This window comes from Crocodylus siamensis, chromosome 4 (genome assembly GCF_052110815.1).
Source record: "Crocodylus siamensis isolate JL-2025a chromosome 4, ASM5211081v1, whole genome shotgun sequence".
NCBI classification, from domain to species: domain Eukaryota; kingdom Metazoa; phylum Chordata; order Crocodylia; family Crocodylidae; genus Crocodylus; species Crocodylus siamensis.
In genome coordinates, this window is record NC_143398.1 from 179,877,156 (window position 1) to 179,901,786 (window position 24,631).

Consider the following 24,631-nt stretch of genomic DNA (forward strand, 5'->3'; position numbering starts at 1 on the left):
GACCTGGGGAACTGAGTGAAGGAGGAGCATTTAATTAATCCTTCTTGGGTTTGGATTAAATTCAGTGCAGATTCAGGTTCTTGGGTGGTTCTGTGCATGACTAGTACCAAAAATGTAAGTGCTTAGGGAGCTTTGCTGGTAAAAAGTTAGGCAGTTAAGGAATGTAGGTACTTCAAGGAGTTTTGAGAATCTAGCTTTTGGACTTGGGATGCATCCCCACAAGTGTGCATGTGTAGTTTGCAGGACCTCAAACCCATTTGAGGAAAATCCTGGTGTAAAAAAAACCTGCTATTGAAAAGTGGTAGGATGCACAAGTCGGCAGCATGCAGCAGCAGAAACCAGAGCCCTGGCTGGCCAGAACCACGCTCTGGCTTCTGGCCAGGCTCCAAGTGGCCAGATGGCGGCTGCTGCTGCTGCCTTGGGAGGCCCCCAGGACCCTAGGTAAGGCTGCTGGGGCCAGCACCCCTCCCTTACCACACCTGGGACAATTTGCCCGCACCAACCTCATGTGCAGGGGGATGCACAGCAGCAAAAAACAGCAGCACAAATTTGTGCCGCTATTGTTGCCATGGCAACTGCAGGCCCCTGCATATGTGGATGCACTCAAAGTATCCAAATGCCCCAGTATGGACCCACAAGTGGGAACGTGTGGTTTGTGGCACCTGAAAGGCTTTTAAGGCACGGCAATATGCACATGGTGCACACAAACGGATTCACCGCATAGTATACTTGCCACATGGCGGCAAAAATTAGATACTGGGTATCTGGACTAGAACTCCTGGTATTAAAAAAAAAAAAAAAAAAAGGTGGTGGTGAGGGGAAATCTGTGTGGGGCAAGTGGCAGCAGTGTGCACCACCTGAAACCAAAGCCTGGCTGCCAGATCCATGCTCTGGCTGCCAGCCAGGCCCTATGCACCTGGATCACTACTTGCTGCAGCCCAAAGAGCCCCCCCAAACCCTGGGTAAGGCTGCTGGGGCTGCCCCAGGGTCTGGCCTCAGCCTCCCCTCCCCTTCCCTGAGCAACTTGCTGTGCATCAGGGTGTGTGTGCAGGGGTGTTCGCTGGAGACCACTAGGAGCAGCACAAGTACGTGCTGCTGCTTATTGTCCCTGGGGAAACGCATGCATCTGCTTGTGCCTTATGTGGCTATTTCCTCTTGTGAATCTGGTCTAATGATTTATTTTCTAGGTGCTCAGTTTAAGATGCCTAATCTGTACAAATGCCAAGCATTTGCACCTGTAACTTAAGTCAACAGGAGCTGTGCTTTTGGATGGTGTAAAGTGCTGCACAATGCGAAGTACTTGGGGGCCAGGCGTCCAGAATTGTGTCCCTTTAAATCACTGAATATCTTCAAGCCTGGAGCCTGTGTCGCCCCTGCCCTGGGGCCCTACAACCATCCGGTCTGTCCCGGGGCCGTGTGGGTGGGATGGACGCACAGGACGACACCCACCGGGCTAGTCCAGCGGGTCTCAAACCGTGTAGACTGGAGGCCCGTTGCAAAGCGCCGGGTCTTGAGCTGTCGCTTTTGTCTTTGCCTGCAGGCAAACGAGAGAGAGGTTTTCCAGCTGAAAGGAGCTCTGCCACCCGGAGCTGGAGCTTTCTCCCTGCGGGCTCCGGCTTCCTCCTGGCGCACCTCGACCCCGCGACGCCCTGGGAGGGTGACACGGTGCCAACCCCGGGCCCCCTGCCTGCCCCGGCGTGACGACACCGCGGCTCCGTTGGCCGGGGGCGGGGGGGAGGCCGCTGGTCCCCTTGTCGGGACCGGAGGCCCCGCCCACGCCCGTGTGCGCATGCGCGGCAGCAGGCAGGGTGGCGGCTGGTCACGCCGGAGCCCGGGAGCAGCGGCGATGGGGACGCAGGGCGCCGGGCGGAAGAGGCTCCCCAACCGGGAGCGCCTCACGGCGGAGGACGATGCGCTCAACCAGATCGCGCGGGAGGTGAGGGCTGGGCGATTCCAGCTGGTTGGGGCTTCCCGCGCGCCCGGCGGAAACGGGGGTGGTAACGGTCGGCGCCGCCCCCCTCCCCCGGTCCAGCCTAGTTGTGGGGCCGGAGCCGGGGCCTGGGGGGCCTTGCTCATGCTGTGGGAGGGAGGAGCGGGTCGAGGCCGCCGGCTGCTCCCTTGGGCTCGAGGATGCTCCCGGGATCTCGCCTGTGGGGTGGCCTCAGGTGCGGGCCAGGGAAAGTGTGGTTGAAGAACCAGGCGCTCTGCCTAGTCCATGGGTTGGGGAGTGGGGTGACAGTGAGATGTAGAGGTCTTGTCATGGAGAAGTAAGGCTGCAGGGATGGACCCTAGGAGACCACCTCGTGCATCCCAGAGCCGACCTGCAGCATGGGTGTTGGATGGGGCTGGAGGGAACGTTGCCCTTCATCTCACAGGTTCACCCCCGGCACATGACACAGGCTTCCAAATTTCAAAGCAAATAGGTTTTGAAGTCCCCATCCAGATTAGGCGAGCGGCCCAGCTTTATTCTTTATTTTTTATGGCATTACATGTGTTCATGCTGTCAGGTTGTCGGACACAATGTTTGGCAAAACGGTAGCTTAATTTCATGCCTGCATCTTCATTGCCACCCCGTTGTGCAGGTTTTGCTTAGCTCTTGTGTGGCCTTGAAGGCTTCATCTACAACAAGCCCCTTGGCAGTTTGGCACGGGTTTGTCCTCTTTTTTTTGTTGCCTTTCTTTAAAGCATCATGCTCCATGCAGTGGAAACTTGGAAAATTCATTGGAACCAAATACGGTATTTACTCCAAATATAAGATGACCCTGATTCTAATATGACCCCCCCCAATAATTATATACTAAATATAGAAAATATTTAAATTTGATATACACATATAGAATCAAATTTTATTATACGTTTGTCTTGAATTTGTCCCCTTCCCACTGTTACATCAGGGAAAATTTAAATATGGGGGGTCCATTCCCCTCAACTTCTCACCCCTGTGTGAGTCCCTCACCCCTTGCCTGCCTTACTGTCAGATCCTGAGGAACAAATTTGAAAAAACAAAAACAAAAAACCTTGAAATAAATATGCCTGTACTAATTTGCATATTGTAACAATAGACTTAGTTTATTTGTAATTGATGCATTTTATTGGTTTTTGAAATTGCTGCAAACTTAGCACAGGTTTAGCACAGAAACACCTTTTTAAGCAGCACTTTAGTACCTGCTTAGAGAACAAACTATGCATAATATTAGTCCAAAGCCAAAAGTCTCAGGATTAGAGACCTACTCAAATAACAATTTTGCCTCTTTCACAGAAATCTGGCATTGCCTGCAAAATCGGGCAATGTTCACAGAACCTGCAAAATCAAAAAAACCCCCAAGAAACGACTTACTAAAAATAAAATGCTCACTTCTCAGTGAGGCCATTCAGTGGTGAGGAGTGGCACTGCACAATGGACAGCCCCTCAACCAGTCAACAGTGTTGGGGACCCATCACAATAAGCCTGTAAAAATGTCAGCCAGCCCCACGATCTGCTGGCAAAATCAGCTGCCTGCCACCTCAGTGGGGTACCAACTCATGATTTACTATACAGTTCATTGGGCTGGGCTGCAGATGATCAACAGCATTGCAAGCCATGGTGACTGCACCGTTTAACACTGCTCAGTATGTGTGTACTCCAGATAGCTCAGCACTGCTCAGTTTGGGGTATGCATGTGTTTTTCAGATATACCTGCCACTGACACACAAAGGATCCATATGCTAATTAGTCATGACTAGGTTGGGTGTTCTTGTCACAAGTCCTGGGATCCTCTAAAATTTTGTATACAGGTCAGGCATAGGACCTGGTCTGGCTTTTGGGTGGGAGGAGCCACACTAATATTATGTGCCAGGCTGTCAGCCCCTCTCTGAAAGGAGTCTGGGTGAACTGTTTGGGCCCTGTTTGGTGATGTTTGCTAGACACTTAAGCTGGTGAAGAAACAAGGATCATTGGAAGTGGGAAGGGAAGGTGCAGCTAAGCTATGGGAACGAAGAGAAAGTCTGAATAGATGCACTGTAGTGGATCACCATGACTTGATAAGAGTCAGTGATGCTGGAGACTGTGTTCAGTGGGCACTATCATCTATTGTATTGAAGTATATGTTGCACTAACCTATACTGTTGGCTCAGATGAAGTGTAGTTCCTGATATATAGCTTTCCAGTGGGAGGATCTCAGCTGCACACTTTTATTTTTATGGAGAAGGAGGATTTTTTCCTAGCTTGCTCTTTTGGCTAGGGGCAAGCAAGACTGGGGGTATCAGAATTCCAAGGCCTATGGCCTTGGGGCCTGTTTGTAGGATGTGTGCCAGGGATTTGGGAGTTTCTGTAGCCCCGGCTGAACAGTCTGGGAGGTAGGATAGTGCCATACAGTGTTGAACGACTGAACAGTTGATAAAATTTGGAACTGATTTGGTTAATTTGGCCTGAGAAATGAGGGAAAAAGTCTTTTGCTAAGTTTCTTTCAATTTTGTGGCAAAGGGGTACTGCTTTCATGCTTTTCCCGTAGCTGCTTCTTGGCCTTTTGGTTAGGAGCATGCAAAACTAAGTGGCAACTGCACTCCAACACTCCTAGGCCAGAAGCTTACATGTAGGATGCTGTCTGGGGGAAAAAAACAAACCAACCCATAAAAACCCTCTCTTTCTACAAATAACATACACTCACGCATGTCTGGGATGTTATCCCTTCCCATCTCACTTGATGTAATCTCTGTATGAACTTGTTTTATTTCCTCTTTCTCAACTAAGAGACAGCCACAGCATAGTTACAAGATATTAGATAAAAAGCAAGATTGTGCCAAGAACCTGTGTTAAAGCCAGTATTTCCGCTCGTCCTCCCTCTCTCCCCCCCCCCCCCACACTTTCTTTATGATATACCATGTGTAGAAATAAATAGGGTTTTTAGGGCAGTTTATATTACAGACAGCAATTTAACTGCAACAAAGGACAAAAATGTATGCGAGCAAGTGTAATTGGTTGTATGGAGAAATTTATTTTTATATATTCTAGCTCTGACTGTGACATCTTTGCATTTAAAAATATCTTAAAGGCACAATGTCATTCTGTGCACATAAAGTCATTATATAGTATTAGAGGGGCGCTGACACATTGGTCCAATATTGGACTGGCAACAATATAAAGAAAAATGACTATTGGAAATTGGCCTGATGTGATCAATAATTTGGCCAATAAATGGCCCATGCGTGTGCTCAGCTGCAGCATGTAGGCAGCGAGGAGCACAGCATGGCATCTTGGAGAGCTGTGTGCACCTGGTAACTCTGTTGTGGTGGAAGGGGAGGGAAGGGGTGTGGGGGGGGGCAGGCAGATGAAGGTTAGGGTGGGGCTGGGGCTGAGGCAGGTGCTGCCTAGCTAGGGTGGGGTACGGGACAGAGCCATGGCTTTTCTGGGGGTTGCGGGGTGGGGGTGAGGGGGTGGTTCTTGCTGCTGTACACACCCTGGTAGGACATGCGGGGGGCATGTGTACCCTGGATCTGCATGAGGCAGGATGGGGCAGGTGGACTGCAGCTGTGGGCTGAGGCTGCACCAGGCTCTTCCTGGTGGATGCTAGGCTGCTTAGGGCAGGGTGGGCAGCAGCGGTGCTGGGAGGGGGGTTGAGGGTGCTGTGTTGAATTTTGGGGTGGCTGCAGCCCTCCCATAGTTTCCCCTTGCAGCACCGCTGCCTGTCCTGAGCAAAGCCCAGCCAAGCCCTGGCTGGGAAGAGCCCAGCGCACAGCAGCAGCCCAACCACCCCCCCTCGCCCCCCCCAATCTGGGGACATATGCACCCTCCATGTCCTCCCAGGTTGTGCATAGTGGTGGGAGCCACCTGTGCCCCCTGGATGAGCTGCTTCCGCAGCTTCGCTAATTAAAGCACCCCTCCACCTCACAGAGACAGTTCTGTGTATTTAATGAACATTTTTTCCTTGAGTGGATATCCCTTTTTCATTGTAGAAGTTATACACTTAAATGGCCCATAAGGTCCTCTGGTTTTTCAGTTATCCGTGATTTAAATATGTTAGGCTTTTCAGCACCTTAGAAAAAGTTCTAAAAGTGCAATAAAACTAATATTCAGATTGGCTTTTTAGAATGGAGGCATTGCTTTTCCCTTTCTTGCTTAGAAATACTAGTACAGGGTAATATAATAAATTGTAGAATAGATCTAGAATAAAAGGAATCAGTGAGAATTCAGAAGTCACAGACAATTCAGACATTTCTTAGCCTTGAGTTATACTTCGCTGTCATCAGTCATATATTTGCATTAACTGGAGATATTCTGAACCTTTGCAACCTGAATTCCTTTATATATATCTATATATATATAGTACATTCCATTGGTGGTGGCTTGGTAGTTTTCCAAAGTGTAAGTAAAGTGCACTTCCATAGAATAACATAGTAAAATTTTATATATGCACAGTTGTTGGTTATTAATTCCCTGGCTTAGCAAAATTGCGTCCTGATGGATTAGAGGTGTATTAATTCTAGCAAAGTTGTCTGTTTTAGGAAGAGACCTACTATTCAAGCGTGAATTTATTAAATGCAAAACAAAATTATTTTAACATCAGGAGGCTTAACCTATTTATAGTTCTGGGTCAGCTCTCTAAAGTGTTTTAAAGTGTTTATATATGATAAATATTCCTTAGTGTCAACCAGTAATGAAGTCATTCTTTGCTCTTACCTTTAGAACTGCCGGTGGGATTGTTATTCTTCTTGGAATTTGTCTAGGTCAAGCAAAGATCTCTGCCAAAAAGAAAAACCCAAACAAACCCTCACCCCAAAACGCAACAAATTCACGAACACATGCCTCCTTACTTAACTATATCTCTTATCTTTTCCATTGGGCAGTAAGGCTAAGATCTAGAAACAAAGTTCAAGGTTTTTCCTATATTATTTCATGATCTATATTACCTTGTATCAATTCAATATGGTATGCACAATTCTCACCAAGGGATAGTGTTAACACTAATACTGTGTATGAATTCTTAATTTTGTTGAAAAGCAAGACAGCCTAATTTTCTACAAGGTAAGAAGGGGAAAATGGTTTGCTGTTCACTGGTGCTCTGCAGTAACTGCCTGTGTACATGTTTTTACTGTTTGGTAGAAAAAAAAAGTGAAACTCTTAACATAGTCTTTAGTGAAAACTTCTTGGATTAATTTGTCCAAAAAGCTTACAATGAATCCCAGACCTCCCCCCTAATGAGAGCACCTAGAATGCAAAGAATGCTGTGGTGTTCAGATAGATGATGGCATTTTTGAGATTCCAGTTGTCCCAGTCTCATTCTGGTGGTCTGACAGAGTTTTGAGATTGTTTTCAATTGATGATGTACACAAAGTTTTAAGAGAGAATTTATGTGAGTCCATTCACTTTTACACTTCCTCCAGCCATCCCTCTCCATTATATTGGAGAAGCTTGCAAATTATATTGTAGGTTCTAGTTATTTTGCTGTGTTAAGACTGAGCATATGAGTTTAGTGAAGAGGCTGTGCCAATATTTTGTCATGTAAGATCTTATGCCTGTGCATTTGAGGTTTGGGAATTGTTTGGCGTTTGTGTGATGTTCTTTAAATTTTCTCTTTTCTTTCCAGTAATGTTCTGTTTCCTTTTGAGTCTTTGCAGTTACTGTCTCAGCTATGGCTACATTAACCCCAAAATCAACAGTTCTTGCTATATCAAATGCTTCTGCAGAATGCACCTGACCAAGCAAAAGTCCAACTACACACCCTCACAACTGAAATATAGGCCTTAAAAATGAGAACTACCATTCTGTTTCTGGTGCATTTGTGGAATGTAACTCCTCTCCCTAGAGAAACTTCATATAGAACATAGGAGGAGAGCAAAGGCTGAACATGGGTTTTTGGAGCATGGCTTTCTCACCTCTACAGGATGTGAGAGCGCAATTTTAGGAGGAAGTAGTTCTGAACAAATGAAAGGAAATTGTATAAGTGAAGGCCATTGCAAAAACAACTTTTTTTATATAGTAGGTTCAGCACTTAATTCCTTGGTGCTATTTCTACACCAAGAATTTTTAGCTGTACGCTCACCACTGATTTACCCCTGGAAGTCCATCCTAGAGTAGGTCAGTTGCAGGTATTTTTGTCACCACATTGTATAGACCTGTTCAGAGTAGAGGTGGGATAACAGGTGACGTACAGTAGCAAGTACCATGTCCATATGTGTTAAAATAGTTAAGTGTTCTCAGTGTTTTCAGTTTAGAGAAAGCTATTGTGCCAAAGGGCAAGAGGGGAGTAATGAAGTATTACTAATTGGATCTAACTTTTTCTAAAGGTACAACGCTTACATGGAATGCAAATTTAACTAAAAGCAGCCCTGGGTAAAAAACAAAACAAAACAAAACCTACTTTGAATTTGAGAGAAATGGAAGGATTATTTGTCCAGAGAGGATTTTTTAAAAATGTATATACGTCTAGCTAATGCTGAAACTATTTTCTCCATTGGCAGTAGTGTTTAAGGGTGAGAGTAAAGCTGATCAACGACAGGCTTCTCCACTTTCAAGCACTGACACAGATGAGTGATGATGCCAGCGTATTATTCTGCACTTAGGTCAGTGGAAACTTTTGGACTATATTATTCTCCTCTAGGAATATATGTCAGCGGTGCTAGCAAAATCTATCAATTCAATACTCCATTAATGGTATGATGCTGGCAACAGTACAAGGACATACATGCTGGAGTCCTGTCAGAATTCAAAGACTAGTACATTTGTTTGTCATGGTTTTGGCATACCTTTGAAAGCTATGAAAACATAAGCTGGCTATTCTACAATTCATAGATGGTCAGAAAGGACCTTAGTAGATCATCGAGCCTGACCCCCTTTCCTGGGCAGGAAAAAGCGCTGGGGTCAGATGACCCCAGTCAGGTACTTGTCCAGACTCCTGTTAAAGACCCCCAGAGTAGGGGAGAGTACCACCTCCCTTGGAAGCCCATTCCAGATCTGGCAAGCCTTACCATGAAGACGTTCTCCCTGATGTCTAACCTGAACCTGGTTGGGGTCTTATGACCCCTCCCACCTCCAGTGCTCATTCCTGCCCATGGCAGGGGGTTGGACTTGATGATCTGTCTAGGTCCCTTCCGACTCATTGATTCTATGAATATGCCCTCCTTCAGTTTGTGGCCATTGTTTCTAGTAACTCCAAGGGATGCCTTGGTAAATGGAGCATCTCCTATTTCTTGCTGTTCCCTCTCCCCAGATGTATTTGTAGATAGCCACTAGATTCCCTCAGCCTTCTGTTGCGGAGGCTGAAGAGATCCAGGTCCCTCAGTCTCTCTTCATAGGGCCTTACCTCCAGCCCTGACCATCCAAATGGCCCTTCTCTGGACCCTCTCAAGGTTTTCCACATCCCTCTTGAAGTGCAACCCTCAAAACTGGATGCAGTACCCCAGCTGTGGCCTAACCAATGCCTCATAGTGAGGAAGTATCACCTCCCTGGACCTGTTCGTGATGTACCTACTAATGCATGATAAAGTGTGGTTAGCTTTACTGATCACTTCATCACATTGACTGACGTTCATCTTGGAATTGACTATGACTCTGAGATCCTTTTCTACTGCTGCGCTGCTTAGAAAGTCATCTTCCAGTCTGTATGTGTGTTGGTGATTCTTTCTCCCTAGGTGCAGTATTTCGTGCTTATCTTTATTCAACTGCATCCCAATTTAGTAAGAGTGAAAATCACCCCAAAGACTTCAGTCCTGCTTAGATAGGACTCTGGCCATGCCTACATGGTCATTTTGTCATGGCAGGCATCCTTAATCATGCCATACCATTCTGTGTAGCCTGCCTCCTAAAATGGAAGCAGGGTAGTGGGGACTGTGGGGCACTTCAGGGAGACTAGTTAGCATGGTGATAACTGGGGTGGTTCCTGGGCTAATGAGCCCACCCCAAGTGGTCTGAAGAGGCAGGCCCACTGTTTGCAGTTCCAGGGGCAACCTGGATGGCATTGCCAGGCACTGTGAGTCTGCTGCGTCTGCCCAGCCTGTGTTTTGTTCTGCAAAAGCAATGAGGCTCATGTGCAGGAGTCAGGACTGTCTGCATGTTGGACCTCATGGGTGGGATTTGCTCTAGTAAGTGAGAAGAGGCCACAAGACTCCCTGTGAATCTCTTCTCTGTGACTTAGCTTTCCCTCCATCAGTTCATTTCCTACCAACAGACCCTGTGGCCTGGCCAAGTTCTTTCTCGTACAGGCAAGAAGGAAAATGAGTCAAACACTCTCATCAGTCCTCCCTTTAAGTATCTGACAGGTAGTTAGCTACTGCAGAGGTATGAGCAAGGCAGGGCCTTGACCCAGAGCACTCCAGTGTGTGCTGAAGATGAATATGTGCCCAGCTGCTTTCCTGACTCCAAGCTAACAAGCACCACCCATGAAGTTCCAGCGGTACCTGGTGAGCTGGTCAGGTACCATCCATTAATTTGCAGTTTTGTAAGCAAAACTTGCTGCAGAAGAATTCTAATTCCCCTTTAATAACTTGTTCCATCTTGCTCTGTGTTGTCAAATGTCTTGGATACAATCACCAAGCTTTCTGCATGGCTTTCTGCAGGCTTCTTTTTGGATCAAGAGTTTAAAAAACCAAACCATTATGCTTTGTTAAACTGTATGGGAACTTGCTGATTTTGTATTGCTCTACAGTGTGTCAACCCCATCTACACTCTGGTGACCCAGACTTGAAGCAGCAACACTTCTTCAAGGAATGCCTTTTTTTCTTCTTCTGACTTCCCTTCCATCCTTGTGTTTGCTGTTATGGCACAACATTAAATAGATATGAGAAGGCTACCAAATGTAGCAAGGAAGTTTGTCATCTGTATAAATGAACCAGTTCTGTCAAAAGGAGAGGATGTATACTCCTTACCATAATGTAGCTTTTCCTTGAATTGGGAGCAGGGTATCAGATTATATATAGTAATTCCAGTTGTATTAGGTTACCTAGAAAAGTCATTTATATACTATATTGGTGACACTGTATGGAAACTTTTTTTTCATTGATAATAGCTTACATTATTCCTATGCTAGAACATAGAACACTTGTCCCCTTTTCTACTTTGCACTCAAGAGGCAAGAATAGTTTTATTGGTGGTACATTTGAAAATTCATTAAAATTGACAAAATAACTGAAGCAAACCACGTTTTTAATAGCATTATGAGAGTGTTTTCAACTTCAAATTTTAGATTTCGTTACTTGAATATTTTCCAGGATTACTGTCAGGTAGGACTCAACACTTACGTTTTGTGTGTGATTTTTAAAAAAGATCACCAGAGCGCCCCAAGGGATGACGAGGTCGAACGGTCACAAACTCCTGCAAGACCGTTTCAGGCTGGACATAAGGAAGAATTTCTTTACTGTCCGAGCCCCCAAGGTCTGGAACGGTCTGCCAGCGGAGGTGGTTCAAGCACCTACATTGAACACCTTCAAGAGTAAATTGGATGCTTATCTTGCTGGGATCCTAAGACCCCAGCTGACTTCCTGCCCTTTGGGCAGGGGGCTGGACTCGATGATCTCCCGAGGTCCCTTCCAGCCCTAATGTCTATGAAATCTATGAAAAGATTTCATACAGTGTAGGTGAAATTAATTGAAGCTTAATTTTGGTGGGTTTTCAGTTTAAGCAAAGAAAAATGCTGCCATTCTAGATTGTGCTTGGGAATTAGAATATATAGCTTATTTGAAAGAACAGTAAATTAACATGAAATAGACTATTCTTTAGCCTGTGGGAAGTACTAAAAAAGACTGGCCGGCTGGTACTACACGAGGGGCTAACCTTCAGCTGCTAACCAGGCTGCTCAGGTTGCAGCAGCAGTTGGGCTTTTGGGTTCCTTCTTTTTTCAACTTGGGTAGGCAGAGGAACCGGTGGCCCCAGGCACTCATGCAGCACAGTACAGCAGAGGGGCCTACAGCTGTTGGGGGTGGGGAATGAGGGTTGGGGACCAAGGTACCCATGCAGGATGGTGCAGTGATGTTAGAAGGGGCAGGGAAAGTGCCTGCATAGCATGTTGCCCTGAGAAGGCCTGTGGCTCCTACCAGTGTGACTTATGGGGCATGTGGCCCCGGGCCACTTAAAAGTTGGACAGCCCTATAATAAGTAATTTAAAACTCTGAAATTGTGAAACTTAACTTCTTTATGATAAACTACTGTACTGGTATATAGGTAGTGACACCTTTTTATGGCTTGGGATTTGAATTGATAAATATTTTGCAGAAGCCCATAGCATCAAAAAGAAGGGAACTATGTTATATTTTCATCCATAGTCTGGAGTGTGGCATCTACTTGAGTTTAAGTATTAGAATTTATGGGGAGCCCCTCTAATTGGAGTCATTTTCTTAATAAAACAAGTTATATATGTTTCAGTGTTTTTTGTGACAGAATTCTGAAGGGAATTGTACTCAAAAGACTTTTTTCCAGTTGGCAATTTCTTTTTTTTTTCTTTTTTTTTTTTTGCTCCTAGCATGATTCTACATGCGAGTAGAAAGGGCAGATGGGAGACAATTTCTTGTAAAAATAAATAAATAAAATTAGTATACTAATTAGTAGTTTTGGGTGACCAGGGTCATGCAGATAAAAGATTCTTAACTAATTTCCGTCCCCAGGTTCAGCTTACATAGTATAGCTGCTGTAGTGCATACTGAAGTGGAACTGCTGCATATCTTTATTGCGAGAATGTGATTAGTCGGCTTCCTTTCTCAAAATGCATTCTCGTTAATGAGGAAGTGTGGTTTAGTGGCTGAGCTTGGAGACATGGGTTCGGTTTTTTGGCAGCTCCCTTTAAGCTTTCTATGCTACTGTTCATCCAACTGCACAATAGAACAACACAATACTTCTGACAGGATTATTGAGGGTTCAGTAAGGTTCATCAGATGCTTTGTATTTTCATGTATAAAATGTCTAGGCAACTTGTTTTTATGTTTGAATATCTGGCTCAGATCATCTACTGAGTTTGGAAAGGATGTATTTACTCAATTATGAACATAGACAGTAATTTGAATGAGGGAGAAATAGGATACAATGAGCATTTCTCTCGTGTTACTGGAAAAAATTGTGTGGCACCTTTTAAGCAATAGTTGACAGAGGTGCATTAAGCTTAGGTAAACTGTATTAATATAGGGGGGAAGTTAAAAATTCTTGTGGATGATATTTTTTTTAGTGGACCAACTGCATGGTTGGGATAGGTGTAGGTAAGCTTTTGGGTTTCATAGAGAAAGCGCCCATCTCCATTCCTCTTTGTAATTGTCCTTCAGGTATTTTCAGACTGCTAACAAACCCCCTCAGTCTTCTCTTCTCCAAACTAATCCTAGTTCTTTCAGCTTTCCCTCATAAGTAGGCACCTACTGAAGTTGAGGTGGCTGCCCGCTTATCTCATGGGCAGAACATGGGGCCTGACAGCCATTTTGGGGGAAGAATGCAGGAGGTCTCTCCATGCCTCTGGCTGACCGGCCCCAGTGGTCCAGCTCCTTGTTGCTGATAGGTTGTGAGGGCTTCCTGTCATATGGTTCCTCCCCTTGCTGCTGATTGGCTGAAGGCTATGCCCTGCCTCACCGCTAATTGGTAGGGAGGGGCAAGGCCATGTGACGAGCAGCCTTCGTAACCAGTCAGCAGCGAAGGGGTGGGGATGACAGCCATCTATCTGGCAGCGTTTTGAGAGGGCAGCCACTCTTCCCCTTCCCCCCCAGTGGGCTGCTGTAGTGCTCTAGGGATTATTAGCTCTGTCTGAGGAGCCAGCATTTTATTTTCAGTAAGTTTTCTTCCTCCCTCGCTCCCTCCCCCACTTCCTCATCTCCCTGTGGATTTCACAGGCAATGCCAGATTTAGGGAAATGTACAGAATTAAATTGTGATTTTAGTAGGTCCCTACTCATAAGTCTCATCTCCCAGAGCTTTAGTCATTTTTGTTGCCGTGTACTGGACTCTTTCCAAATGGTCCATAGCCGCCTTGAAAAGTAGGGCCCAAAACTGGGCATGGTATTCCAGGCTAGGCCTCACCACTGCTGAACAGAGAAGAAGAATTGCTTCCTCAGATTTGCAAATGATGCTCCTTCTCATACAACTGAGTATGCTGCTATCATTTTTGGAACAAGATTTCATATTCACCTTACAGTTTGCTGTAAGCTCCCCACATCTTTCTCTGCAGTATTGCAGTCTAACCAATCAGTACTCAGTCTTCATTTGTGTGTGCACTTATTCCATTCCAAGTGCAGAGACTTTGGCCTTGACTTTGATGAATCTCATTTGATTTTAGATCATTTCTCCAGTCTGTCCAGGTTGTTTAGGATTTTAACCCCACCTTCCAGAGTATCTGCAACTCCACCCAACTTGGTGTTGTCCAGAAATTTACTAAGCTGTGCTCAGTCTATTGTCCAAATAATTAATGAAGACATCAAATAATACGTGACCCAGGACAAAACCTTAGGGAACACCACTTGGTATCTCCTCCCAACTAGACATTGAGCCGTTGATGACTACTTCTTGACTGTGGTGATCCAGCCAGTACCACTTTACAGTACTTTTACCTGCTCTCTATTTCCTTAGCTAGTTAATGAGAATGTAATGAGAGGTGGTGTCCAAAGCTCTGGTAGTCTTGTGTAAAGTGTGTAACATAAATTGTCTGATTTTTTTATTTTATAGGTGAAATACAAATTCATAAATTAATCTCACTGTTCCATCACACTTTTTTTAATCACCTTTTGGCAATATCAATATTTAAGCTTATCAAAGGATGACATTTATCTATGAGGGAGTAGACCCGGCTCTAGATCTCCTTGCTAGAGTTAAGAAGATCTTTGAATGAGTTTCAGTGCTCAAGTAGAACTTTGTTCTTTGTGCGTCTTCCATGACTTCAGTAAAAGAAACATTTCAGCCCAGGTATATGAAGATGAAGTTGCAAATAGGCTAGAGAGAACTTGTCTGATTACTAAAAGGTAATTGTTTCATGTAGTAAATATTGCTTTAATTTTCCTTACAATCAATGTAAGATGCAAGGTGTTAATGTCATGCCTATAAAGCCAGTGCTGTTTGTTGGCTATTTGTGGTTATTTCCTATTCTGTTATAAGGGAAATTCTCAAGCAAAGCCTTCAGAAGTTTGGGAAATCTGATAAAACTGAAATGAGGTGGGTTCCTTCAACTGCTCTTCCAAACCAGGATCCACCTCACACCATGCATATTACTATTTCAAATAATTGGCTATCTGTACATGCCTGGTCTGAACCTGTTCAGCTGTTCCCTAACTGGCTGTGGAAGCAGCTGTTTTGTAACCCTCAGTTCTATTTCCATCAGAGAATAGATTTGTGTAAGGACTGATGATATATACAAATTCTAACCTTTCCCTTTGCAAAGCTAGATGCTGAATTTATCTGCAGTTTGCAGATAAATAGATTGGATAGATATAATGTAACTTCTAATGTACCTAAAGAAACAGTACTTTGAAATTTTAATCATCTTGAATTGAGATACTACAGTTGAAGTGCTATTCCAACTAGTATTTAGAGGACCTACTCCCCCTGGTTCCCCCAGAACAAAGATCAAATGCCAATGCCTTTCCCAGAAGGGTCACAAAGGGCAGCATTTGTTTCAGCTGGAGTACAGTCAGGTCAGCAGGCTTCAAGGCACAGTACATCAATCTAGATATAGATACTCGGTCACCAAACCTTAAAATAGCAACTGTGAAATATCAGCTGTTGTTTCACTTCTGTTCCTTAAACAACCTTTTTGGGAGGAAGGCATGGGAGGACAGGAGTTGCCTATCAGAGCTGGAAAGAAACAGAAACAGGAGATAGTGTTAGTACTGTCAACATCTGCATTTACACTCACAGGTTGACAGGTGAAAGAATGAGAGTTGCATTGGTGTTCTAGCATGTTTAGAAGTTCTTCATGCTTCTGAAATCATCTGACATATTTAAATAACTGACTCAAGTCCAAAGGCATGAATGGCTGGTTTTAGGCATGGCAGGTGGAGAACAATATCTAGGTTGGATCTTGGACACATGGCTATTAGAAATATGTTGGGAATTTTATGAAGGTAATCTGTACGATTTTTTTTTCCCCGGAAGAGCTTGATTTGTTGGCTCTTTCACATCACTTAAATGTAGGTGAGAAAGTAGGACAGATAATTATTTCTTCACATAAAATATATTGGATTTTTTTAATATTAAAAGTACTAGGGGTAAAAGGAGTACTTCTGGAAGATAATTTCCAATTGCTTTGCAAGACACAAGGCTGAACATAGCTACTTCTTGTTTAGTGCATTATAATTGAGACATCACTGCTAATTTAATGAACATTGATATATTGCTGTGAGTTCAAAGAAAAACCCATTAAAAGGACAGTGAGACCAACTTCATGCTTTAAATAACTGCTTAATATTAGCAGAATCAAAGTTAAGGGAGGATAACATTAACTACAAGTATCTGACAGATGTAATTACCTAGGATAGTGGTTTTCAACCTGTGGTCTGTGAACCCCCAGGGGTCCGTAAAAGATGACTATGCTCAATCAAAAGTGTGTGAATACCCGCACTTAAAATTCATTTAAAATTTCCAAAGGGGTTTGTACCTCCATTCATAATTTTAGGGATCTGCAAATGAAATAAGGTTGAAAAATTCTTCTTCTGGGAAAAAGAGGAATTAGTAGCCAAAGGTGTGCTAGAGTGAGTAGATGAAATTAGCCAAAGGAAATTGCAAACTGTCGGTAAAAATATCTGTTTGGTTGTCTTCCAAAGTTGTGGAATCTAAAGATAGTGTGATAACAAAGAATTAGATCTACTGGTCAGAGGACTGAAGAACATACCACATGACAGTTATGCATTGACAGGATCTTGGGCTGGATGACCTAACCATTGTGATCATTTGATATCTTTGACAATCAGCTGGAGAAATCAGGGACTGGAAGTTCCTTTCCCATAGCTATTTAATACATTCATTTGGATGTATTTTTTTTTTAAGTGTTCTCAAAAGCCAGTTTGTTTAATAATCATGTACATCAATAGTGTGTTGAAAGCACAAATAACTGGCATACAACATGTCAGGAATTGGGCACAAGTTGGAGATTTTTCTTACTTGGCTTGATAAAATAAAAACTGAATAGAAGTTGGTACAGAAAATTAACTTTTCCTAAAAGGGAAATATCAACTAGTCAGTTACACTTAGGGGCGGAGAGTTGGGGCAGGAATGAATAAATGTTATGGCAAAAGTAAAGAACTAAAATGATAGCCGTTAAAATGGCTAATAATGGCATGATTTGATTGTTGAGTAGACAGCAGTTTTCCAAAATACCTTCTTGCTGATTGTTGCTGTGTGTATGTCTGGTGAGGTGATGTGGTGTTCTTTGATGTGTGTAAGTGAGCATCCAGCCTGCAATTCTTCCTTGCCCCATTATTTTCCAGTCCAAATTGTAATGTATACATTTTAAGTGTGTTACATTTTGGACTTGGACATTCTAGTTTCCAAGTTATGGTTATAATGACACTTTTCTAGTATTACTATTTTTAGATTCAGCTTTTTAAAACCTTTTTCTTGGTCCAAAAATAGTTATTTTGGAAAATGTGAGCTAAATTAGAATGGCTGTTTCTGAGTTGTGAAGAAATGCTTTAATTTTTTTTTAAGGCTGACAACTCATCTGGCAGGAGTGTTCCTAATTTAGAAATTTCAGAATGACCAATCAATCCTGTGATTATTTGTCACACAAACTTCTTTGAAAGTTTTAGGTTGTATAGAGTGCAATAACTTGTCCTAATTTTGGTGGGGAAGGTAAATTACTGTTGATTATCAATTCTAATTAGTGTCTTGACTAATAACTGACTTTTTTCACAGTACAGCTTTAAATGTTTCTCAGGGCAGAAATGCATTTCCCATGTGTCTTTTTTTTCCCTCCCCTCTTTTGCCTTCCTCCTTCCCCCTTCTCCCCCCACCCCCAAGAGTTTTGATTTATTTTATAGCATCTGGGTACCCCTTCTGTGTGTCAGGGGTGACGGCCACATTTCGTGGGCCTGTAGAATTAATTACTGTGGGAAGTTAGGAGAATGTTTTAAGGATAGACAGTGGAAGGTGTCATACACCCGTGTCAAATCTATACTCTTTTTTTATAATGTTTAACTGTGCCTTCCTGTACAGCTCTTCTAACATATACCACCACATGTGTAGGAGTCTGGATGGCAGTCATTGATATAGTTTCTGTAACAGTGCCTGAGTGAGTACATAAGCATACTTCTAGTCTTTGAAGGTGCTTTACTAGCAGCTGTGCAGCCTGAGTAACGATTTCGCTTTTATTTTTGTATTATATATTCTGCTCAAGTAATCAGAGCCTCTTGGTAAACCAAAACTGCCACGTACATTGCCACTTGTGTGTTCCTATTTTTTGATACTCGATAATTAGGTAGAGCTGTGCTTGTTGTCATTGGAGTACTAGGAAATATCATAATAATGGTAAGCTATCAAAGCCAACACATTTTATTTTTTAGCTCCCATAACATTTCTGTTTCATGTTAATTGGCATAAATTATTACCCTGGCCTGTCTGAAAAAGTCTTTACCAAATAAATGAACCAGATGATACTATCACAGATGACTGTATCTTCAAACCCCCTCTTCCGCCCCCCAATTTCTCATTAAATCAGACTCCCCACTGAAGTATAGATTTATATACTTGGGGAGCAAATCCTATTCTAGGTGTTATATGTCTGTGTGAGTTTAGGTGCTGAAGTATGATTGTGTTGTACTGCGTTCAAGTTGCAAAAAATCTGTTAATGCTGCATCTACTTTTGTAACTCAGTCATCCTTAAGAAGTACAAAAAACAGTGAGGAAGACCCACCCACTCTTTATATTAATGGTTTCCCTGTGCTTGAATAGCTGAAAAATAATATACCACTTAGGCACCCATATCCACTTATGCACATAATAGGTAAAATGGAATCTGGCCAAATGTGTATGCAGTATTCAGAACTGATTTTATGCAAAGGCTTGTTAATAGGTTTTATTGGGTCATTTGATTTGTAACTACTTTTGTTTAATCTCTGTAACACTTGAAAATAATACCACTACTTATTTCATTTTAGTGTGGGCAATGTTGTGATTATTTGCAGAAAATTGTTTCCGTCACCCAGATGCCTTGAACTGTATTACATAGTCCACACAAGCAGTAACCTTTTTCTGCTCTCTAGTATTTGATCTGCATCATATATTTTTTTTTAATTCTCTTTCTGCTTCCTCCCCCATTTTCACTTTTGTGCAATCTAAACTCCTAATTTTTTAATTGGGGTCTTGACCTCTCTTTAATGCTAGTGGATTTCTAGCAAGAGCAGTTTTCTCTTCTTAGCCAATTTTGTCTAGCAGGCAATATTAAATTACTTTTTTATCAGGTAGGCTAAAACTTGACTGAAGTATCTGAACTTGCTCACTTGGGTCAGATGGATTTCAGGCTTTTCCACTTGAGGGTTCTAATTATAGAATATTTATCAGCTACTTTATTAAGACAACGGGGAAAGAATTTTGTTATACTTCACATGGAACAGAATTCCAATCTTGTGGTTGGTTGCCCCGCCTTGGTATGACTTTACTGTTTCCACTGGCACCATGAAGCACTATTTTAAAATTAAATGTCCTCTCAATGTAATATACTTTAAAGAGCCATACTTAAACTGTCTGATAATGCTATAGAGGCCTCCAGAAAAACGTTGTCAAACTTCTCTTTTTGCATTTCTTTGAACCGTGACACTAATGGGAAGTTTTCTACCTTAATTTATAATCGCTTTCTGGTCTCAGAAATTTAGTGTTTGGTTTGTAAAAACTGTGGGAGGGAGGGGGGGAAGAGAGAGAGAAAATCCCATTTTGATATTTTCCTGAGAGTGTCAGCTCTTTTGCATGAAACCCATAGATATTTATCAGTATTGGTCTCTTTCCTTTGCTCATGCTGTTGTATAACGTTTTCAATGTTCTAATGCAAAATGTGCTGAACCAACATCTGTTAAATTGGAGTGGGCTTTTGAGACATTCTTGCAATGCCCTAAGGTCACCCTATTCTGTTGTCTATTAAATATGAAATTAATTTCCCCCTTCTGTCAGATGAATACATTAAAAGTGATGTGATCTAACCTTCATGTGAACTGTGGAGGATTCTAGAGAGACTGAGAAATAAGAAGGTCTTATGGGTACTAATAAATAGCCGCATTGAACATATTTGTGTGGAAAACACCACTTGGGAGGTTAAAAGAAAGAGAATGTTAATGTGTTTGCTAGGGATGCCTTTATCTGGTGCCTACAGAGCATATGAGCTGCAGTCACTAACTTGCATTCAAGAATTGTTACTTCTCCATCAGTGGACTGTAAAGTAGAACCTTTTATTGACTGACCAAAGACCCTACCAACTTTTACATATTAAAGATCAAGAGGGATAGAATTAGGAGAAATGCTTCTGTGTAGGCACTTGGAAAATGTTGGTGAACAATGTCATGTTACCTGTCTATTCTGTATGGATCTGATGAGAGAAGGTGAAGGATCTGTGTGCGCAGTGCTTTGTAACAGTGTCTAATGCATTATTCAAATTGCAGGTCCTTAAATTCTTAAGATGCACTGTTCTAATTAATAAAAATAAAGGAGGCATTCTGCTGGGCACTATTACAGGCCATCCAAATCTAACTGGAAAGGATGAACTTTTCTTTAAGCATTTGTCTATAATGTGTAGAGCAGTGTGTCCCAACCTTTTCCAGCCCAAAGCATACTTACATTAATAAAAATTTTCCACAGCACACCTGTGAAAGCATTCCCCATCCTCATACCTATTGTAGTTCATTGCCATGGCAAAATTTGGCAGCACACCTGTTAATTTCTGACCGCACACTTTTGTGCTGGTGCACACTGGTTGGGCAACACGGGTGTAGAGAGAGAGAATGCTATGTGTGACTTCATTTCAAGGGGGCATTTGGCATTAGTAGGGACTAGGGGTTCATGATAGAGATTTTGGGGGCTGATACTGATAGCTGATATTTCAGGAGGCATATTAGCCAATACTGATCCGATACAGCTGCCATCAGGTGGCAAGTCCAGTGTGGTGGAAGGGGAGGGGAGAGGGAAGGGGCATGGGGGAGGCAGATCAGTGCCCCCTGCAGTGAGGGAAGGTGGCACTGCATGGGCTGTTTTTTGCCAGTGGCTGGGCTCAGAGTTGGCTCCAGCAGCACTGTGAGGAAGCTGCAGCCACCCCAAATTTCACCACAGCTCCATTCCCAGCCCAGCGCTGGTGCCTGGCGCAACCAACAGCTAAACACCCTGCCTCCACCCAAGCACTGGGAAAAGCCATGGCTGCTGTGATTAAATAGGGGGTGGCGGCAGCCTCCTCCCAGCACTGCCGGAGTCCACTCTGAGCCCAGCACCTGGCAAAAAATGCCGTGTGCAGTGCCAGCTCCCACTTGACCCCACAGCTGCAGCCCGTGCCAGGCAGATTTGGGAGCTTGCTTCCCTGCCTCTACCCTCCTGGGGTGCAACCAGCGGTGGGAGCTGCTCCCACCCCACAAGCTGTGGCCTCAGTCCTGTGGCGCACCCCGTCCCCAAGCTGGGCAGTGCCTGCCCCTGCCCCCTCCCTCACCACAGGGGGGTGTTGATTCTCCCCCCTGCCCTTCTGGCTTACCAGCTGGAGGAAGCTGTCCACACTGCTGGCTCTGCTCTGTGCTGTGCTGTGGCTGCACACAGCACAGGCATTTATCGGCTAAATTATCGGCCTAATTGGGCCGATATCTGCTGTAGACAATTTTCTTTATATCGGTACTGATCTGATATTTGACCAATGTATCAGTGCATGTCTAATAGGGACCAGTGTAGTTTAGACATAAGGGGAAGGTCTGCTTCAAGGACTGTCCTGCTCAGGGGAAAGCCCAAAATACAGTGTTTCCCCCAAAGGCCCACAAAACTACGATTTGGGTAGGAATGGCCTGAAACTGTGTGGAAGAGAAGGCAGAGGAAAAAGCTTAATTTTTTTTGTGTTTGTTTATCTCAAGTGCAGAGAAGAAAGGCAGCAGAGTCCTAGAAACACAGTGGAAGCTCCTCAGGTTTCCAAGGGCAGCCTAATACAGGATGAGCCCCTGCCAAGAGTCAGCCAATCAGGTTGTTTGATTTCCATGCTTTGGTGGGGAGTTTAAAAGCCCTGCCTAGAGCTGAGCAGGTAAGTACCCCCTGCTTTAGGGGCTGTGGGCACGTGCCAGGTGCTGGCCCCCACAGCTGAGTATGGGGTGCAGGGTGCCCTCACCACAGGGGCTTCTCCCAAGCCCTGCTTTGCTTTGCTGCTGTGTGGGAGCGGAGGAGAATTTCCTCCGATTTTCAGCTTGATGGGGAGAGCGGGGCTCAGGGGACCTGTGCCAGGCAGAGAGAAGCCTCTGTGGCAGGGGGTGCCCTGCACTCCGCAGCTGGCTAGGGGTCCGGCACCCAGCATGGTTCTCCCAAGCCTGCCATTCGCCTCCTTTCCCATGCAGCAGCAGAGGAAAGCAGGGCTTGGGAGACTGTGTAGCAGGCTGGGGAAAATTCCTGCTCCACCCCTGGCTATAGGGCAGGCACCCAGCTGGTGGGAACCCTCCCCCTCCCAGCCTCACACCACTCGCCCCACATCCAGCCAGCTAAGCAAAGTCTTGGCTGGGATGATATAGTTGGTGCCGGCCTTGCTTTGGGCAGTGGTTGGATTAGATGACCTTTTCTGGTTCCTTTAGCTCTAAATTTCTGTGATTCTATGATTTCAGCATTTTGCATGCTGCATGTTGAAAAGAGGAGCAAGAGCAGTGTGATGATGTCCCTGTAACAATTTCTTTTGCTATGGATTGAGTGAAGCAGTTTCCTGTAGGCACTCTTCATACAGATGGTGGCAAAACAGCTTAAGAACAGCCTGTGTGCTGCTGTTCAATGGTAATCAGCACTGTGGTGGGCTCCCTTAGCCAGTTAGAGGTGTGGGACAGCCCGTCCTGAAAAATGCCTGATATTGGTTCCAGTGAGCCTGCAGGGAGCCCACTTTTCCCTTCACCAGAGCCTGAATTACAGTTGTCCCTAGTTATTGGCCATCTTTGCAGATTCTAAAAATGGTGGAGGATTATTTAACATAAGAATTCCTTTGGTTGACCTGGGATAATATGGAAAAGCAGGAGAAACCTCATTTGTTACCTCCTTTCTCTCCCACTCCCTCTGTTCTAATACTAGGTGATCGATTAAAACCAACACTTCTGGTTATAAGACTATCTATTCAGAGTTGTGATTCTATGAAAAAACATACCATACAAACAAATGGTAGTTTAACAAACCAGTACCATCTTAACCTCAAAATTATTTTTTGCTAAATGACCACGAGTAGTCGTGCCCGCCAAGTTCTGAAATTAAAAAAAATAATTAAATCATTTGTAGCCTGCAGAAATTGACTGCATCATCCTTGAAAGCTCACAAGAGGTCATCCAAGCCCATGTAATGTCCAAATCCATGGCAGGAAGCAAATTTACTACTTTGGAACCTGAAAGCTGACACCTTGGCTCCTGCTTATTGTTCCAGCTATATCTGCATGTTCACAGAGCTCAAAGCTGCCTCAGGACAAAAGAAATTCCTTGCCCAGGGGAACATTCCATCACCCCATCCTGCTGTGAAATATGAAATATTGTAACCGAAGGAAACATAATTTAACATCCTGCCTGACACCAGACAACACTGAGGTAAATAGTTCTAACTTTTATCTGAGCCTAATTTGCACAAAATTAACTATTGCAACCAGGAGATACTACAACAACTTCAGCTCTCCTGTGAAATATGTTAAGGGTGGAACTTGCAGGGTGAGTGTGTCTGAAAGCTTGCAAATAAAGATTTTTTTTTTTTGCAAATACCTAGTTGGTCTCATAAAAGATATCCTCTCTGCCACAAGTTCTGATTCCTTTTGCCTGTAGCCAATATGGCTACATCCTGTATCCCTGGATATGTGCAACATACTAACCCGCCTGACTACATCAGAATAGGATGAAACAAACCATGGAGATGTCAGCAGCACTTGCATTCCGTGAAATCAAAAAGCTAACCTACATACCACAAATATTGCCCTTTGTCAGTAACAACAAAGTTAAGAGGCTAGAATTTGATAGTAGTCCTTTTTTCTGCCCAGTTTGGACCTCTACAGCCCAGACTACTAATGTGACAGACTGCATAATTCAGGTTCCTGCAACAATGCTGGTTGCCTAGAGAGACAGTCAGTTGTTTTGTGATACCAGTTATTAGAGGTACACCAATAAAGATTTTCTTGGCTGATACTGATTGCCAGTTATTAATTAGTCTTATTGGCCGATACCAATCCAGTAGCTGATTTGCAGGAACGCAGCCTGGCAGCTTGGAAAGCAACCTCTGGCTGGTAAGTCTGTGGTGGGGAAAGGGCATGGTTGGGGAGGAGTAGGGGTGCAGATTGAGGCCTCCGTGGTAAGGGGGGGAGTGAAAGTGACCCTGGGATTGGAAGTGGGATGGAGCCACAGGTGGCTCATATAGGGGCTGCAGGTGGGTGGGAAAGGGATGTGGCTCCCTGCTGCTGCATGCACCCCCCAGGGGAGGATGGGGTTCATGCCCCCCCTTGCATTTATGCATGAGGCAATGGGAGAGGTGGGCTGCCCACTGTGGGCTCGGGGCCACGGGCTGTGCTGGCCTTTTTCCCATGGGGTGGGACTAGGCA

General features: G+C 44.0%; 1 protein-coding gene across 12 annotated transcripts in view; it reads left to right on the forward strand.

The window, feature by feature from the left end:
- Nucleotides 1-1,772: 1,772 nt before the first annotated feature.
- The window catches only part of LRRFIP1 (LRR binding FLII interacting protein 1), a 189,172-nt gene continuing 166,313 nt past the window's right edge, over nucleotides 1,773-24,631 (forward strand). For 7 of the 12 annotated variants that reach the window (XM_090045028.1, XM_090045033.1, XM_090045032.1 and 4 more), the window contains exon 1: nucleotides 1,773-1,936. In XM_090045028.1, the coding sequence (XP_089901154.1) occupies nucleotides 1,790-1,936 (147 nt within the window). In that variant the 5' untranslated portion in view covers nucleotides 1,773-1,789. The remainder of the gene's footprint in view (nucleotides 1,937-24,631) is intronic. The other 5 variants (XM_090045036.1, XM_090045039.1, XM_090045040.1 and 2 more) reach the window with 2 other exon arrangements.